Genomic DNA, 19595 nt, shown 5'->3' with positions numbered 1-19595 from the left:
AATAAACTCCAAAGGATGTTTATCTTCCATTCCAATAGCTTGACGAGTGACTTGGGTATTTCAATTCTCTGATCACGCCCCTCCCATATGACCTGCTCGACCCTGCTTTTGAGGGCCGATCGAGTCTGCGCTTGGTGAAGTCTGCAAAGGATGGCGGAATACTCAAAATATCTCTTAATTGGTGTACCTGTCGCTGTCTTGGCGAGTTGTGCTGTACTATGGTTGCGAGAAAAACAGAGAAGAAAGTCTTTCAAGGAGGTGGGGCGCGTTTCTGGGCTTTTCGTTTATCCTGTTAAGTCCTGCAAAGGAATTCGTGTTCGCGACATAAAGTGCTTCAAAGAAGGAATGGAGTATGATAGGTGAGACTTACGTGATTTAGGAAGCCATGCAGCTCTCTAACTCGGCCAGAATGTTCGAGCAAGGGCTCCCTGGGGGTTAGAGTATGTTTCCGGATTCAACATGCATATTTGGGATTAGAAAGAAGTTTGAATCATAAACTACAGAGGAATTCATATTTTTCTGTTTGAATCAACTGGAGATCAAAGTGCAGACTCAGTGCAGACGTGGTCAAATATACGAGTTAAAAAAGAATCTTCACTTTTTGTATTGAAAAAATGTGTAACTAATGTACACAACTCTTTACTTAAACACTGGAAGCAATTGTTGCACTGGCCATGGGCAGTTACATAATATCGCACCGAAGCATATGAAAAGAAAACGTGTTTTATTAATCTCCCCTTCGGGAATAAAATTTCATATCTAAACACTTGCAAATGCGTAGACTTGCCACAAGTCGACCTCATGAATTTCAAGACGAAGGACTTCTCAGAAAGTCTAGCAAATGCGCGACAAATTATTGCTACAATAGAACCGAGAACAACGCACTTAGAGCAGCAATTTGTGAAATTGAAGTGCAATAATGCTGGCACCACGCCAACACGAGATGTTCTTCTGAATATTCTCTCGCCATGCATATGCCACGTGTATATGATATTGCTTGCAAAACAGAGGGCGCGAAAGCCTCGTAAAATAGATTTCAACAGAGTAGCAATCAAAGACAAGAAATTGACAATGAATCCTATGAGTGAGCCTTCTGAATTCCACAAGTATACTGTACGTTCTCTGAGTAAAGCACTGTGGTCGTAAGGCAGTCAAGTGCGATAAAGTACGTAGATATTGACCTTGTGCGTGCTAGCGTTTCAAAGACAACACAAGACAAGACTACACCGTTTTTGTACTGAATTTGCAGGATTAAATATAATACATATATTAAAGATTTAGTATCTGATCACCATAAATAACTATAGAGCTAAACCACTGGTAGGGTGACCACCATTTGCTAATTGTTGATTGATTAATTTCGGGGTCAGCCATAGCTGGTAGCTACTGTTGTATCCAAAGATAATTTGGGTATTCTGTTATTATGTATGGCGTTTTAACGTCGTAACTGTGCTGAGGTATATTTTGGTCTGTAAGTTCACGAGGGTTATTTCCCCGGGGGGAGGGGGTACTCCCTTATATGGGCTATATAGGTGTGTGTAGCCCCAAAGAGTATGGTTTCTCAGCCGTGTTGGTCATAAATAGGGTATGGTTTTTGCACTGTAGTCTTGACATGGGTATGTTTTTTGGAGGAAGCTACTACCTTCATAAATTATGTTTAGGGCAACTGTGCCAGCCGCAACGGCCATAAATCACCTCACCTCACGTATCTTCTTTGCGCTCTGTTGCGCATAAGGCCCCAACGGTCATAAATAGGGTATCAAATTTTTGGTCAGGTCATAAATAGGGTAGGAAAATTTTGCAGATTTTGGTCATAAATAGGGTAAGGGTTTTGGGAAGTGGACACGCCCCCACCCTATTTTTACGGGAGTACCCCCCGGGGTTATTTTTAGGTAAAGTGAGTCATTTCTGCAGAGTTTGAGTAGAGGTAATATGAATCCTGATTTTTTTTTTTCGGGGGGGTGCAGCACTGTCATTTTTTAAATCTATTTGTTTATTTATTTTTTAATGTTTACTGTAGCATATAAATAAGTAATTAACAAAATAAAAACATGTCAATAAAATAAAAGACAAACAGAAACAGAGACCACGTCACGCGCGGTATGGATCCAAGTTTCGTGACCTTTCACAATAAAAATGGGGTTTTGAATGCACCTTTCGTAAGTCATTGATTAACTGCCCGCTGTCGAGAGGCTATTTTGACTCTTGGGACGCTCTTTACTGGCCGTTGCCGTTGCGGAGAGGTGGCTATTACAGAGAGGTTAAATCCGCCGGGGCAAAATAAAGTGGTCGTTGAAGAGAGGTGGCTGATGTAGAGAGTTCGCCGTTGCAGAGAGGTGGCCGTAAATGTGAAGATGACCGTTGTGGAGATGGTCGTTGTGGAGATGGCCATTAGTGGGGGTTCGACTGTATTTCGTTAACTGATTATTAGGGAGTTATATGATAGAATACCGGCGAGCTTGTTTCTAGAGATCTGAGAACTACAATCCTGGTCAAAACTGGTGACGCATTATTGTAAAGTGGGAAGTCCTTATTTAATTTTCCGAGCCCCCCTCACCCCATAAAGCACTGCTGGAATAGTTCGTCTACTTTGGATGAATCGACATCAACACTGTTTTGGTGGTGGGGAGGGGGAGGTGGACAGAAAGACCATATGTTGACAAAAGTGCAAAGTGTCCTAAGACTTTTGACCAGGATTGCCACATTATTTTGCGCGTGCGTTCAGGTTGATCTATTAATTTTGTTGTTGTTGTTGTTTTCTTCAAATTAAGGCACTGGATTGTTCTGGATGAGAAGGGTAACTTTATTACCCAGCGTAAAGACCCAAAGCTTGCTCTGGTGGTTCCACGTTTTGAGGATGGCAGATATCTTTGTCTTGATGCACCTGGAATGGAGACGTTGAAGCTGAACATACAACTAAGAGCTGATCAAAGAGAATACAAAAGGATCAAGTGAGTCAGTGAATTATCAGTGTAACAATCAGGTACAGCCAGCAATTTTGGGTGATGAAAGGTCCTGTGGTCGTGAGTTCAAAGGGGCAAAAATGGTTTTTGCTCCATGGACAAAATTGGACCATATGTATAAAATAGTTTGTAACAAATGTTTAACTTCTAAAATATTATTTTGCAAGGCGAATATTATTTTAAAAAAAAGTCGATTCCGTCTGATTTAGGCTCGATTACTAGCTGTGTTTGGCAAAATGTAATCTACCCACGTACGTCTCCCCGTCCCAACTAAAGATACAAACACCGGACCGAAGAGAGCGGAGTAAAATTGGACAAACAAGCACCTCCGTGACCTTACCTCCTTTAAAAGGGAAAAGGTGAATTCACACCAAAATCAAAATGCAGTTTTCAGTTTTCAACCCTGATTGAAGTAGGATAAGTGATCGATGGGTCTTAATTTTCCGGATTTAAAGTGTCTGAGATTGCAAGTCTGGATTTGTCACACAAAAGGTCGACAACTTGGTTATTCGGTTAGATCTAGCCTGCATAGCAATCGTTCCCGTGCAAAGAACTTTTTCCGCACTCTGGCCGTGCGCAAATTGGACCGAAATCATGAAAATCGACAAGGAGGGTATTTTGAATCTCGCTCAAATTTGCACGCGGCCAGAACTGTGGTAAAAGCTCTTCGAATGGGAACGCTTTCTACGCAGGACGGCTAGATCTAGATCTAGAACTGGACTAGTTTCTCTGTTTCTCAACATAAGGGCTTTGTGTTATACTAGTCATACTACTATGGCATGTCCTTAATTACTGCCGGGCGCCGGTTATTTATGCATACTGTAGAAAGCAGGGTTAAGGTCATTCCGCTGAAATAAAACCTGCACTGAGATTTTTGTGAAACTTTGCCTATCGATTGTTTACATTATAGGAACTTAAATTTTGAAATAAAAATGAGGGGTCCCCATGTTCGTTTAGGAGCAAAAGCACCTTGTATAAATCCTTATAATAGCACACGTAGGGGCCAAACCCCTCCCCCCCCCCCCCAAATGTTTCGTCAGTTCTTGGGTATTTCACATTATTTCGCATTACTTAAAAAGTATTGACTCTTTCTACACCAAACTTGGCGGATGAGCAGGAGAACTATTGCCAATTATATTTACGTGAAAAATGTCAGTAAATGTCAAAGTTGTGATGTCACAGTGATGACGTCATGTTTTTTGCCACTTTTGAAGTTTTTAATATGCATATTTTTACAATGTGTTCGAAAGAGCACATCAAGGGGAGTTGAAACCTGAAAAAATTTTGTCCATATCACAAAAGTTAAATGAAATATGGCATTTTTAAATATGAAAAAATAACTCTGCAAAATATGGGGTCACCCCTTGAGAAAAATCCCCAAATTGGAGCCGTAATTTTGTTCCAGCAAATGCAGCTATGTTGCACATGTGATGTGCCAGATGGCTAAAGGAAAAATAAAGAAGAAAATCGGAGTAAAAATTATCCCTCTAGTGTTATTGCGTTAGAATTAGTTTTGTTACGTCATAACCTGTGACGTCACCCGTATTTTACTGTTAATACCATCCTAATAAAGCCGAAAATCAAATTTCTAAAACCATACGATTTTTGACAACATCAAGCCTTCCATTTTTCTAGATTATTAGCCTTCCTAGAATAAAACTGAAAAAAATAAACCAAAGAGACTGACTTAAGAAGGGCAGTATGGTTAAGCAAACTCCGGGGGGGACAACAAAAAAAATATTTAACTAACCATATCTCAAAAAATATTTATCATAGCATAAAACGGTTTCCGGCATTTTACTCCTCAAGTCAAGGCCTTTCCAATGACATAATCTTTTTATCAGATTTTACAAAAAATTATAGCACGTTTTGGTGACGTCATCAATTATGACGTCATAATCTGACATTTTGTCACAAATTCCAAATTAAAATGAACTGGAGAACAAAGAAAGTTCATCTGCCAAACTTGGTTCAGAAATACATAAACCAAGCAAATATAGCCTTCATGAAACATTAGGGGGGTGGTTTGGCCCCTACGTGGCACCATGATTGTAGTTACGATTGCTTGCTAAATTTACGTTTCCGACGATTGCTTTTTGTTCTACACTGAGAATTGGTCCATATTTATTTTACACAGAGAAAATTATTACTCAGTTCAAACCAACAGAAAAAAATGATAGGTCACCATACTCGTTTGCGAGAAAATGACGATTTACCTCTATGGCGAGGTTCACCTGCAAAGAAAAAGCCGTCATTTTGTAATGCTCGCGCGCTAATCACGCGTGAAATTATGCGCACAAGGGATGCGCAATGCAATACTGGGGAATGACCTTAAGTATTTTTTTCAGTAAATGTCCAGTATTTAAATTGTTCAGTCTTGAATACCGAATTCTATTTTGAACAGGATCTTTGGAATGGAGGGAGAGGGTCAGTATGTTGGAGACGAGGCCGCAGAGTGGTTCTCAAAATACATGAATAAACCAGGTTTTAAAATGTACAAGCTGTCTAGACCTCGAGTAATTCGAGAACACGATGAATGGAGTGATATTGGCGAGGCAGGAGATAAGGTGACATATTTTAAGCAACATACATACGGAGGGCTTGGAAACCGTATGGCTATTTCGTCAAGAAAGCCCTCCCTCGGGTTTACATTTTCACCCTGTATTTTCTCCCTTGCTCCCCATTAATCTAGTCCTGGTGCCCTAACCTTCTACTTAAGTTCCCGTTAAGTTAGAGATATTCCTTTTTCCCTCGCAATAATCCCCAAAATATCTCTGGTTCCCTTGAATTATGCGAGTATGTTCCTTTGTTCCCCCAAACCCCCTAGAGGCCTTCGTCGATGCGACCACTATTAGCTGGAACAAACGTTCTTTTTTTATTGTAGAACCTACAGTTCATACTTATTTCATGTGTCCGTTAAAATTTAACAGAATGATAAGCGTCCAGTTTAAGAACTAACAATAGCAACCTCAGTTAATGTATTCTGCATTCCATAGTATCTTTTAAAAAAATTGTGCGCGTCCAAATTCGATGAGATCATATGGGAGTTTAGAGTACCCATGGATGAGCACGGTTTTCGGACAAACGAGCTCCGTACGCATGAGGCAAAAAGTCATTGATTGTTTTTGTTCTCTTCTAATTTAACAGGTAACATTTGGAGATTTTGCTCCTTACATGATTCTCGCTGAAGATTCTTTAGCGATGCTAAATAAAGAGCTGCCCCTGCCCATGGAAATGGAAAGATTTCGTCCGAATATTGTGGTTGCTGGCCTCAGCGCATTTGAAGAGGTCAGTTTGGCAAACAATGTTTTCTGACTTTAGAGGTTGTTTTTTGTTAAATATGGTTTGAATTTCATGTAGTGCATCAAATATTGTCTGTAACGCGTGTTCTGAAACAGCAAGTGCGGGGTATTGTGCAGCTCTTGAGCCCCCATAAACGGAGAAACATTATTGTTCCCCTCTTTTCCGTGTTGCATGCACATGCAATATTCGGTTGCGGAAATAACACGTGTCACGCTGAACTTAGAAGAACTTTTCTTGCTCAGCAAATTGCGCTTAAAGAAAACACTTGCAAGCTTTTAACAATGTTTTGGCCACATTGTTTCTCGCGTTCTAGGACATTATATAAGATTTCATATAATTTCTCGGGCTCTCGTTGTTCATTACCTGTGAAAACAATGTTTCGTGCCATAAGTCATAAAGGGAAATACTCTAATAATTCTTTCTCTTTTACTCATTTAAGTTACGTCAGTTCTCTTGTTTAGAGGCTCATAAAATATCGCCCGACGTGAAAAAACGGCACGGAAATCACCATGCACCTCATTGCGTAATTACAGAGCCCTTTATGACAGCAATACACGAACGTCTGATGTTTTGAAATTTTCCTTTTTCCTGAATAGGACAAATGGGAAGGCGGCAGAAAAATCAAAATAGGAGATGTTGTATTCCGATATCTAAACAGATGTGGAAGGTAACATATAAAATGACAGATCGTGTTTATTAGTTTAGTCCAAACGCGCGCAACCGCGATACTGTGGTTAGCCAATCAGAGCTCGCAGTAAAACCTTACAACCGGTGCAGGAAAGCGCGGGAAAAGTTGGGAACCATTTCACGGTTGGTTGAGGTTGGTCGCGGTTTTGCACATGATTGGCTGACTAAACAAACCTTTCGTTCTCATTGGCTAGATGCATAAGCACTTTGACCCAATCGCAGAGCTTAGCAAGCGTGAATTAGGGTAGACTGAAAAATTTAGTAAAAATAACCAAATCTGGAAATCATTTCAAGTTAACTTTTGTCATTAATTAAGCGAGTGTTTCTGTCATTTTCAAAGGTGTAGCCTGCCAATTGTCAATCCAAAAACTGGAGAAAAGAAAGGAGATGAACCTTTGGCTACTTTACGAAGGTATATTATTATAAACAAGCTTGTAACATCCAACATTGCAATCCTTGGAGCAAATGTTCTCAAATAATGAACGTACTGTATATCATACAACCTCTAAGACTCATCCTATAAAATACGAGAGGTAGCACATAAAATTAATGTCATCCATCATAATTACACATTTTCGGTTTACAGCCCTGCTTGTACCTATATTACACTAACTACACGCAAGTTTGACTTGTATAATTATGTTAATTGTGTGCCTTGCCAAGGCACACAATTAACATAATTATACAAGTGCGTCTTAATTTATTTCAGAATAAGGCTTCCTGAGGACAGGGATCCAAGATATGACAGATCTCCTCTCTTTGGGATCAACGCGGCTCCTGACGGGGAAGGGGTGGGGGTCATACGGCAGGGAGATGCTGTGATGGTTTGGTGTTAAAAAGGGCGAAATTTTCATTCCAAGAAATCTCAATGTATAGCTAGAATTACCTTCAAGGTCTTCCAGTTGAGGAAGACGTTAAAACGTGGTAGTGGTTAGTAACATAGTTAGAATTCCAATGAAGAAATATCCAACTAAACTAAGAACAAAAATAGCAAAGATTTGCCATGATTTATAAGGACTGTTGAGGATTATCAAAAGACGATTTTAAACTGTCTAGACCACCACCTTTCAAAAGGCCTTCTGTCATATACAGGCCTTCAACTTTATTGTGGACACAATGTAATGTACTAAACAGTCATGTGACTAACACTGGATTTCCCAAGTGATCGAGTTTGATTTGGGAAACACGAAGCAAATATAGATGTATTTCCTTTTTCATTGTATTTACCTGTGTGTTCAGTTGACTGTTTACAAGTTTTACGTTTTTTTGTCAGTAAAAGTGTTACTCGTTCTTAGGACAACATATACTCTTCTATTTCCTTTCATTGTTTACCAATATTTCAATTTTAATTCTTTAAGAGAATCCTATAATGCTGTTAATGAAAATTTTTAGGTAGAGTTAATACAGTGCCCCAATTAGCCCACATGGGCTAAATACACTGACACTTAAATAAAGTTCTTACTTACTTACTTACCTCGTTACCGCTAGCTAGGCCGAAACAAACTTTGAGCTATTTATCTACTTGAAATCAGTAAAAGGAAATTAATGGCCGCGGGTAGCGTGTTTGTGAAGCTGACGTTACCAGAGCATAGTGAGCCCTTCGTCAAAAAAAAAAAAATTGAAAAGTCTTGCCGAGTTTCTGTACAGCTTTTTCCCAGTCCTTCGCGGTCAATCCGCGAATCCCAGACGAAAGGCCGGGAATAAGGCCGGGAGCATGTGTTTCGCCTCGGACCACGTGACCCGAGAACGATTGACCGGGGCGAACTATCGAGGCCTACTGACTAGGAAAGTTCTCACTAACCGTGGACTAACGCTCGAAAGCTCAGCTTCACTTCCTCGTTTCGACCGTTATATTACCTTATAAAAGCCAAGTTTTTCATTTGCCCCGCGTCGAGGCAGCCCAACAGTTTCTTTAATTTAGAAACTTATGCCTTTCTCATAACAAGCTTAATAGACGTGAATAATTTCGTGAATACTAGCCTGCGTAGCAATCTTCGCTGGGGCTAGCACAATTTCACGAACCTTCCCCCACGGCTTTGTGCAAGCAAGTCACACTCGAGTTATTCCTGGAATCAGTCAAGCGAATTTGATACACTTGTCAATCAAGATGGCCACGCCGCACCAATCAGAAGCCCCGTTTGTGGGCGAACGGGTTTTTCAAAATGGAGGGGTTTGCGGGCAAGCGTTCCCTCCCTCGCCTCATCACCCCCTGCTTTGTCGATTTTGTGCTCTCGCTCCAATTTACGCGCGACCAGAATGCGGAAAAGCTCTTCGTACAGGAACGCTTGCTACGCAGGCTATGGTGGTTCCAATTCCAAAGATAGATAGATAGAGCACTTTATTTATACACGGTAAATTCCACTCAGTTGAATACAAGGAAAAATATCTACAAATGTAAAAATTAAACAATAATCATTATAAAAGTAATTACAAAGAATAAAAGCCTAATCTAAACAAACTGAGCTAACTACCTATTTCAACTGAAATAAATGAAAACAAAAGTACTGCTTTTCAGGGACGCCGTGTCATTAATTCACTCAAAACTCAAAACTGAAGTTACTTAGCTTCGTGTTAAATTCACCTAATGCTTTAGATACTCTAATATCACTTGGAAGGCTATTCCACAACACGGCACCGCTATAAGAGAACCTTTTATGAACATAATCGGTGCAAGGTTGAGGAAGAGCCAGCCTCATTTCACTATTTCTTAATCTATAACTACTTGTAGAGGTGACTGCATGTCTATGCCAGGCTCCACAGCATGAAGTCTAACACAGAGAACCTACAGGCAAGGGCTGATCACCTAGCAAGGCTGAAAAAAAAAAGAAAGAAAAGAATTATTAATGACCCCAATCAAATACTCAGCCTTATAGGTTTATGCTGTAATATTAGTTTATCCTTTTTTAAAAAATTGGACCAGATTTTCCTTTCAGTGAAGCATCCTTTCAGTAAGCAAGCAACCCAGGGTCAATACTGAATAGCCAGCCATTATTAGCATTACCATCCCAGTGCAAATACAACTTCACAAAATGTATCTCATCACTCACTATCAATTACAAATTTAAAACGGATCCCACTCAAAGTTCGAGCAATCAGTGCAAAAATTATTTACTAAAAGTCTGCTCAAAGCACAGTACTGTAACTTTTTGAATGCTATTTGAAACATCTCACTCTAATTCATTTCTGTAAGTGACCCCACGATTAAATTCTCAAGCATTCTCGAGAAAGTTGTGTCAAACCTTGTAAGAATGCTTAAAGCGTGCATTATTGTGTTTTGAACTGTCTGTTTTATTAAAGTATGGATAACTTCAAATTCAATTTCCTCTTGCGGGGTCAGCTTGAGAGCTTAGGTCTCGATGAGTTCATCTTAACTGTATTCAATATAACTGTACTCAGCCGAAATCATCTTAAGTGTACAGTCTGGTACTAATAAAGCAAATCTACTTCAGGCACCTAAAATGGACATGTTTGACCCTGAAGACAGTCATTGCAGGCTATTTGTTTGTAAAACTAAAGTACTTGCCAAATGCAGCCTGAATATCATTTCGGATCTGTGAAATGGACAGAAAAACAAACGTGAGTTATTGGATGAACTATGTGATTTACTCCTTGAAACCTGAAGTTAAATGCAATTAGAGATGACTTGTTCACAGTATTATAGTACAGCACAGTCACCAAGGGTCTTGAAAGGCTATTGGAATAATTGTGCAAAGTAAGCAGACCAAGATCTCCCCATCATGAAGTTTAATCTTTTCAACTCTCCCAGACAATTTTATCTAACACAGACTCACAATCCTCTATGAATACACAAATTAAAGTTTATGTTGCAGTCTAACCACAGGAAATTCAGTTCCAAAAAACAATTTACTTGACCATTGTTGACTGTCTACTTTCAGTGCACCAAGAATGCTGTAAAATTAATTTCCTAGACTTTAGACTTGCATAACACACACACACACAACTCCTCCCACAAAATAGGTCCTTTGCAGCTGGGCCATCATGTGACCTACTTTTCATAAGAACGCATGTTGAAAATATCAAAATGGCCAAGTTTGCGGTCCCTGGCTATAAATAATGAGATTTTATGATGGTTTGAATTTCTAAAAAATTAAGATTATTTTGTATGGAAAAAGTTGCTGGAGAGCAAGACCTTGCCTGAGTGAGAGTCTTGGCCTGAATGAGAGGCTGTTCACACTCTCTCAGGCTACATCTTTTGCTTTTGTCAGACCTGATTTTGTTGCACTCAGACTACAAAATCAGGCCATAGTTAGGCTAGCATAAGGCCTGAGAATTTTATAAGGACAGGGCTGTTTTGCCATTGGTTTTCTGAAATGGTATTAGCAATATATTAGACAAGACTGAGCCAGATATTGTGATCTGCTTGCTGCTGACAAATTCCAATAATCTGTAAAAACTGAATTTAAAAGTAATTATTAATGATAATATTACAGCTATTAACAGAGCTGGATGCTCATTCTGAAGCTGAAAAATATCAGACTTAAAGAAGCAAACTTATAGCCTCCTAAACAGATGCTCTTTGGGCTCGTTATGCAATCTTCTTCTCCCACAAATGTCTGCTGAAACAAATGGCACTTTCCTTTCCCTTTAATATTGTAAAGGTCAGCTGGAGATCACATGGGGGTTACTTTAGAACCTATTGGCACTGGGTCATTGTTTAATACAAAGCCAATCATAAACTGAAGAGGATCCCTTGGCGCAATAACTAGAATTAAATTAAGCTTTCTACTGTCACATGTTACATATTTGAAATCAACATTTTACAATAACTGTCTAATTTCTCGTGCGCTGATTGGCTTATTTTTATCATCAATAAGAGTACAAACGGATAAAATTTTAATTTATGCAAGCTTTCAAGTTCAACTTTCAGCTGTCAAACTGTCAACTTTTTAACCAATGAGATTTCATGGACTTTTTTAAGTAGCCAATCAAAAAGCGAGAAAAGCTATTGACAATGTGCGCATCATTTTGAATAAAATTCACTTTATCTTTGTTTACGGCAACTTTACTGCGCCTTTTCCCCTCATTTATTCCCAGCATTTGACCATTTTGGGTCTTGTTACTGTAAAAAACAAATTGACATCAGTTTTTTTATGCATCTGTCCTCTTATTGATGATAAATTTCGTCATAACATTGTCAAAGTTTACTGCAGAACCACTTTGACATTGTTATGATGCAATTTATCATCAATAAAAAGACAGACACATTAAAAACTGACATCAATTTGTTAAACTGACAGTAAGTATTTACCAAGTAATTAGAAGCAACTTTATTTAGCCAGGGTGGCCCAATTAGCATCATCAACAAATGCTTTTAAAGTAAATACATTTACATGTACGCAATTTTCTGAATCCAGTCTGGGTTCGTAGATTTACAAACACATCTTTTTCATTGCAAAATACACTTTAGTTTATTGAGCACTATTTAAACAGAATATTGTAAAAAGTTCGGATGTGCACTTGGCCACTAAAGTATTTTGGTGCCTTGCCACTGTGATCAGTTCTCGAGTTTCAAGCAGACTTCCTGCCAACAGGCTTCCAGCATTGGGAAGGAACTAGCCTAATGAATATCTGCATGCAAAAATGTATGTATTTTTCTTCACTCAATACGCTATAGCCTCTTGGTGATAAGGATTTAAATTAACTAGTTTTATATCTACACACTTGTTGAAAGGCCATGCTGGTATCTGTTAAATTCTCTTGCAAAATTTCGTTAGGTCCATTTTAAGTTTTCTGCCTTGGTGGAGAAGTGCACTGTGATAAGGCTATGTAAATAGTCTTCTGTTTCACCAGATGTTTGTGGGGGAAGTCTGTGTGACAAGTGCAAAAAAGTGTCTGTGTAGGGGGCGAAGCAGCAAACCTTTCTCTATTCAAATATGCAGTGTGAAAAACAAAGTAACTTGTAAATTTAATGCTTTAATCGATGCACAAAAACTAGAAAGTTACCTCTCGAGCTCTATCCAGGAGCGCTTGGTCATCATGATCAAATCCAACCTGGAACCATAAAGAGGAAGAGATAGAGATAAGAAAAACTGAACTATTTGTATATACTTCAGTAGCATATGAACACAGAATTACCTTAACCATCTGACAGGAGTACTTTTAATGACCTTCATTTTCATCATACATGTATATCAGTGTTGTAGAGTTTGGGGCTGAAGGTCAGACCTTAAATGTCTAGTTGCTTACCTCAATATATTTGGTACTTTGATACATGTATGTCCAATAAACTGCATGTTTTAAATTCCTTGGTTTCCACCTGATCACATTGTAATTATTACACTTATTATGCTTAATGTTTGGCTGCTTGTAACGTGTACTCTCATAAATACATTTTTGCAAGAAAAGCTAGGTTTGACTAATTGCATATTGACAGGATTTTGATTTCATCTGCCTCCACAAGCAGACTGAGCCCGGAACAGGCTGTCCCTTTATTTAGTTTTGCATTAACATGAAAAATGTAAATCACTAATTTCTTATTTACTGAAACCAACTGAAATGCAATAAGTGTTGTATATGTGTACCTGGCAGTAATAACAGGTACATGTATGTTCCTGTGGTCTTCCTAACATACAAGACCTCAACCGTTGGTTAACATTAGATGTCACACTCTGTTGTCTTGTAAAATCCTCCAGGCCTACAATTTAAAGGAGTGATAATATTATATGTAGCTCATTCATCATGTTACATGTTAAGGTATGAGTATACCTCCATATCAGTTGACTATTTTGAAAAAAAATGTTTGCGTGTTTCCAGATAGATCTCATTGAGACCATTTATTTTCAAAAAAATTCATGGGAAAATATTGATTCTACACAGAATTATAAAGGAAAAATGCAATAATCTATACATGATTAGTATACTTTACAGCTGTAGGTAATGGCATGAATGCAAGTGCAATTAACATAAGGATTTAATACACTACGAGTGATATTCAAAAATTCTCTCAAAATTTCACAAGCCTTTAGGCAAGTGCAATCTGAAAGAATTTTCAAGTATCACAAATAGTGTAAATCCTCAATTACCTGGGCTTTTGTTATGATATTTATGAATGTGTGTGCATTAATTTGCACGGCATTACTAATCAAAAATTAACATTAATTTGCCTGCTCTCAGCTAATCACAATGGACAAATTTTATCACTCATGCAATAAATAATTATATATTTTGGCCACGTTCTATACACTAATAAATGTTACAAAGATACAAAAAATATTAAATAACTACATAAAAAAGAGCATAATTTTCTACTTTCTACCAATGTGGCACTGTTGAAAGTTCTGCAGTTGTTTCAAGAGTTTCAGCATCATTTGAAGATGTGCCATCTTGAGTGTTAACAATCATTACCATTCTGGATGAAAAACTCAGTATTGAACACTCTAACCATGTAAAGGTCTAAGGTAAGGTAAGGGAAGGTAAGGTAACTTTATTCAAGTCGTAAACATAGGGAGTGGTCGCCCAATCTCCTGAGCCAAGGACTCATGACAAAAATGCACTGCAACTTTCTGACCCTCACTTACCAAGCTGTACCAGGTACTCTGCAGTTTCACCACCAACTGGCTCACCAGCAGTGTCAGTGGGCTCACCTGCCACAACAGGTGAACTTCCAGTTTGGTCTATAGCTACTTCCTGAAGGATCTCTCCAGATAATGATTGTATAGCAACACGTAAATCATACTTTTGAGCTGTTGGAATGACAGCTATGACCTGTTGGGGAAAAGTTTATAAATGAAATCGAATAAACAAAATGCACATTTCACAGCAGTACAATCACTCCAGTTTGTACAATCACTTAATCACTGATTTTGATGTCAAATAATTCTATGTGGGAAATTCAGTCAAATCATGTGTCGAATATTACCAAAAAGAAGTTACCAAAAGCTACAGGCATGGTGGCCTCATGGTTAGTACGCTCAACTCCAGATGAAGCGGTCCTGGTCTGATCCCTGGCCGGGACATTGTTTTGTGTTCTTGGGCAAGGCACTTTACTCTCACAGTGCCTCTCTCCACCCAGGTATACAAATGGGTACCAGCAGGAATTGTCTTTAAAGCTCGGGATTCATGTTGAGTTCATGTGTATTCATATTAACATTTCAATGTTAAGTTGTAACTACATGTTGTATTGTGTGCTTTGCAAAACAAGAATTTTAACACTTATTTTTCATCAATAATATGACGGCAAAGCTCACTAATTATCACTGTAAACTCAGAAGAATGCTTGATTCATGATGTTACTACCTAGCTAAAAATCTACCAACCTGCACTTCAACATTACTGTGCTACATCAAACCACTCAATCATTCTGACTAATGCATATAAAAACAGCAACAGAAAATAAATATTTTGAAAGCAGCAACAGTACCAGCAAGCAGCAATACTTTGTCACCATTAGGCTACAAAACCTCAAGACAACTGAAACTAATTGTAGCTTTGCAGATTACAGTAAGTGCTATCCATAAAAGAGTTTCTCTATTTTCAAATGCAATAGAAAACAATATAAACATCTATAAAAAACAGATATATATATATATATATATATATATATATATATATATAACTAACTAACTAACTAACTTTATAACATAACTAAAGCAAAGCGCGCGCTCTGATTGGTTAATTTAGCGTCTACTATTTGCCCATGGGTGTACGCTGCTGATGTGTGTGCCAATGTTCACAAAGCAAATCTTTTGACAGACATTGTTTCCAAAGTAATGGCCGACGTCCTTCTCCCAGAAATGCGAAACTGTCTTCACAGTTGTGTGAAGATGAAACTTTATCGAGTTACTGGTGTGCAGTCGGTTGTCATGAATGAATTTTCGCGCGCTTGTTTTCTCTTGTCATGTAAGACTACATTTTTTTGTGATGTAGCTCAATAAAAGGACTTCTGTTGTTCCAATGTTTCAATGTTATGTTATAAAACAAATGGTAAATGCCGTAGCGTGTACTATTGAGTTAAGGATGCACTTGGGAGGTTTGCTAAGCACTCAAGAAGCTTCGTTTGTGCTTAGCAACCTCCCGCGTGCTTCCATAACTCAATAGTACACACTATGGCGTTTACCATTTGTAAAAACTAACTAACTAACTAACTAACTGCAGACAGTACTGTTTCGGCCTTCTGGGCCTCATCAGTGCAGTGCTGAAGACTAGGATGGAGGCTAAGCTTAAAAAGCCGCCCCAAATACTACACATGTGGTAGTATCTAAGCCATTACCAGAGTGCTCAAACTAGCGAGCTAGTGAGCATACGCAATTGCATCAGTAACGACTCATCCCAGTAGAGTGCTCAAACTGGGGAGAGACAGTTACCAATTACAGAACAAACCGCTTTTTGACCATTATCTCCTTCCACTCTTGTTAATCAACTTACAGTAGCACTCTCTGCAAACTACCCCTTCCCTAAACTTTGCGTTGGCGCTCTTAAAACACGTTTTTCGCACTTGCTGTGAAACATTTTCTCACCCTTCACAAGTCGCGAGGGAAAAATTTGCTCGCCACTAAAGGTGAAAACCTGTAAAAAGCTTTGTTACACTAAAACAACTTTTTCCAAACATTTCCCTGTCATTCGGAAGAAGAGTGCAAAGCTAGAGATAGCAACATTTACCTAAAACTCTAGAGCAGGCGATGCAAAAAGTCGCTTTCTCGGAAGCCATCTTTGTTTTTCAGATTTCGGAGGCGCGCGCGCGCCTGGGTACCAGGGCAAGAAATCATTTGGTACAGTTAACCAATCAGCTATCTTTCCGTTTGTTCCGAACCAATCAGACAATTTGGCGGGAAAGCTGTCGAGCTGTAGCTGAGTTGAAGATGGTCGAAGATGGTAATTTCCTGTTTTCTGAACATGATGCTACTCGCGTGCGCTTCGCTGCGCGAAGAGCGCGGCACCGAAGAAATCGAAGAAATTCAAGCTACTGTTCGCGTGAATGAATGAATGTCTTTATAAGACTAATAGACTTAATTATTCGAAACAACGAGAATTACAACTAAAAAGCTAGTGGGGTCGTTTTTACTAAAAACTAAAATATCTTTAAACTAGAACTAAACTACAATAAAAATCTAAAAGCTGACGGAGATCATCTAATCGCTTGAGGTTGCACACATTTGCTGGTACACTCCAGCAACACTTCCCATGGTCTCCCCGATCCCCGTGGCGAAATACTGAACTCACTTGAATGCATAGTCTCCTTCGCAGCCGTTATTAGGGTCGTCACGCAACGCTCCTCCCCACTAACGGCCGTTAGTGGGGAGGAGCGTTGCGTGACGACCCTAATAACGGCTGCGAAGGAGACCATTGAATGCACCGATTCCAGAAAAAACCGGAAGTCGCACCGAAACGAGGCTTAACAGCCCTCGCGGTAAATATTCAAAGCAACGTGGCGAACGAAGAAGAGGTGTCAATCTCTATTCTGATGATATTCCCGGCGTCAGTGTGAGCGAAGAACAGATTGAAAAATTGACACTTAGGCAATTGAAATTCTGGCTTAAAAGTCGCCGTATAAATTAAAGTGGTAAAATAAAGGAACTTTTGGAAAGATATGTTTGCCATCCTTCAATTGTCTCGATCTCTAATATGCAAAAAAAAAAGAACCTCACCATTTTTATTGCCGAAAAAAACTTTATTCATGATCAGTTTAGGAAAAAGAATCTGAATGAAATGAAAATTATAAAAATCTACGACCCTGACCCGAACAATAGCTTTACTAAAGCTAAAGTAGCTTAAAGTAGTAAAACTGATGAAGCAAGAGCTCGAAAGAACATACGGAAGTAAATTTAAAAATTGTTCCGGATATCGGGAATATTGCAACAAAACATCCAAACGTAAACAAATTTCCTACGGCTGATTCATTTTTCGCTGACGACTTCAGTCAGAACATCCGATCTCTCTTCATAATTAACAATCGGTGCGAGAGAATAAGACAAATCCTTGAGTTCAAAAGATGCTAATCAGAGTATCAAACAAGACTACGATCTACTCGCCAAGAATGGTGCAAACAAGGATTCGGTGCAGTGACAGCATCAATGCGTTACAGGGTAGGACGCAATCACAAAGCTGATTCATTGGTGAAATCACCACAGGCAGCCCAAGCTCTCTCTATGAACCACACAAGCAACACAACACGGCTTCGAATTATAAGAGTTTATATGGGATTTTCTACAAGATATCCATGGAGGTAGTTAAAAGTGAAAATTCTCAATAAAAATGGCTGACCTTATTCCAGACGTGTGTTGTTTGCTCCTGGTGTGGTTATTTTACCGATTGAACTTGATTTAAGCGACTTTTCTGAATTCCGATTTTCCCTCTATAAAGAGAGGACAAGGCGAAACACCTCAGTTGGTACAGCCTGCCGAACGAAGTCAAAAATCCCAGGCTAAAATGTACCCACGACCATAAATCTACCGCAGAATTCAAGGGCAAAGGTTGATCTTTCATTTCAATCCTCTAGCCACACAATTGCAGCCCTGCGAGCGACGCCAGGCGGCTCTTCGTGTCTCCAGTGAAACGATAAAACTATGGAAGAGCTCCGTGTCGTTTGATTCGCGACCCAACGACCGTTGAAATCGGCTTGGTAACCTCGTCATGTTAGCAAACCAAGACTCGCGGGGGTACCAGACCACAATTTGTCAACTAAACTTCTTGTAATCCCCTCAGGTCGAATTTACAATGCAAAATAAAAATCGTACAGAACGCTTTTGCAAAATGGCTTCAAAACCAAAGAAACTTAAGATCAACGGCGAAAGCTCCGTAGAAACTGAGGAGATACAATCATTTTTGAAGTGGAAGTGGTGGTAAGTTTTCTCGTTTATGCACCTTTGATTTGTTTGTATAAAATATTCCCGAGCTGATAAACTAAATTTGCTTCTCTTAGGGTATTGTGGAATTACGAATATTGTGAGGAAACTGTAATGGAAGCCAGCAAAATTTTGTCTAGAGCATACGAAGAGAAAGAAATTGCCGTAAGCAAATTGAACTCTCTTTTGCTCGGGAGAATTCTGAACGAATTATGGGGAGATGAAGTTAAATTGGTGAGGCGAGGACCAAGTAATTCAAAGGTGCGTAAACGTGAAAACTTACCATGACTTCCACTTCAAAAATGATCTCAGTTTACGAAGCTTTCGCCGTTGATCTTACGTTTGACAAATTTGACAAATTGCGGTCTAGTACCCCCGCGAGTCTTGGTTTGCTAACATGACGAGGTTACCAAGCCGATTTCAACGGTCGTTATGTCGCGGATCAAACGACACGGAGCTCTTCCATAGTTTTATCGTTTCACTGGGGACACGAAGAGCCGCCTGGCGTCGCTCGCAGGGCTGCAATTGTGTGGCTAGAGGATTGAAATGAAAGATCAACCTTTGCCCTTGAACTCTGCGGTGGATTTGTGGCCGTGGGTACATTTTAGCCTGGGATTTTTGACTTCGTTCGACAGGCTGTTCCGACTGAGGTGTTTCGCCTTGTCCTCTCTTTATAAAGGGAAAATCGGAATTCAAAAAAGTCGCTTAAATCAAGTTCAATCGGTAAAATAACCACACCAGGAGCAAACAACACATGTATGGAACAAGGTAAGCCATTTTTATTGAGAATTTTCACTTTTAACTACCTCCAAGGATATCTTGTAGAAAATCCCATATAAAC

At 39.1% G+C, this 19595-nt stretch overlaps 1 protein-coding gene and 1 long non-coding RNA gene across 3 annotated transcripts; one reads left to right on the top strand and one right to left on the bottom strand.

The window, feature by feature from the left end:
• Positions 1-150: 150 nt before the first annotated feature.
• LOC145484439 (mitochondrial amidoxime reducing component 2-like) lies at positions 151-8277 on the top strand. The gene is made up of 7 exons (XM_081463062.1): positions 151-359; positions 2772-2951; positions 5368-5530; positions 6111-6251; positions 6863-6933; positions 7294-7365; positions 7663-8277. Exons 1-7 carry the CDS (start codon positions 151-153, stop codon positions 7787-7789), a joined length of 963 nt encoding a protein of 320 aa, XP_081319188.1. The 3' UTR covers positions 7790-8277.
• A 992-nt stretch (positions 8278-9269) lies between these two features.
• On the bottom strand, positions 9270-17114 carry LOC145484471 (uncharacterized). 2 transcript variants are annotated; one of them, XR_014049011.1, is made up of 6 exons: positions 16572-17114; positions 14492-14678; positions 13496-13608; positions 12918-12965; positions 10477-10504; positions 9270-9765 (listed from the first exon to the last, which is right to left on the bottom strand). It is a non-coding gene; the product is annotated as an uncharacterized LOC145484471 (long non-coding RNA). The 2 variants fall into 2 exon arrangements; XR_014049012.1 differs by lacking the exon at positions 16572-17114 and having other exon boundaries at positions 14492-15474.
• Between the last annotated feature and the right edge of the window lie 2481 nt (positions 17115-19595).

Source organism: Orbicella franksi, chromosome 4 (assembly GCF_964199315.1).
Source record: "Orbicella franksi chromosome 4, jaOrbFran1.1, whole genome shotgun sequence".
Taxonomy (NCBI): Eukaryota; Metazoa; Cnidaria; class Anthozoa; order Scleractinia; family Merulinidae; genus Orbicella; species Orbicella franksi.
This window is presented reverse-complemented; position numbering and strand designations above follow the sequence as displayed.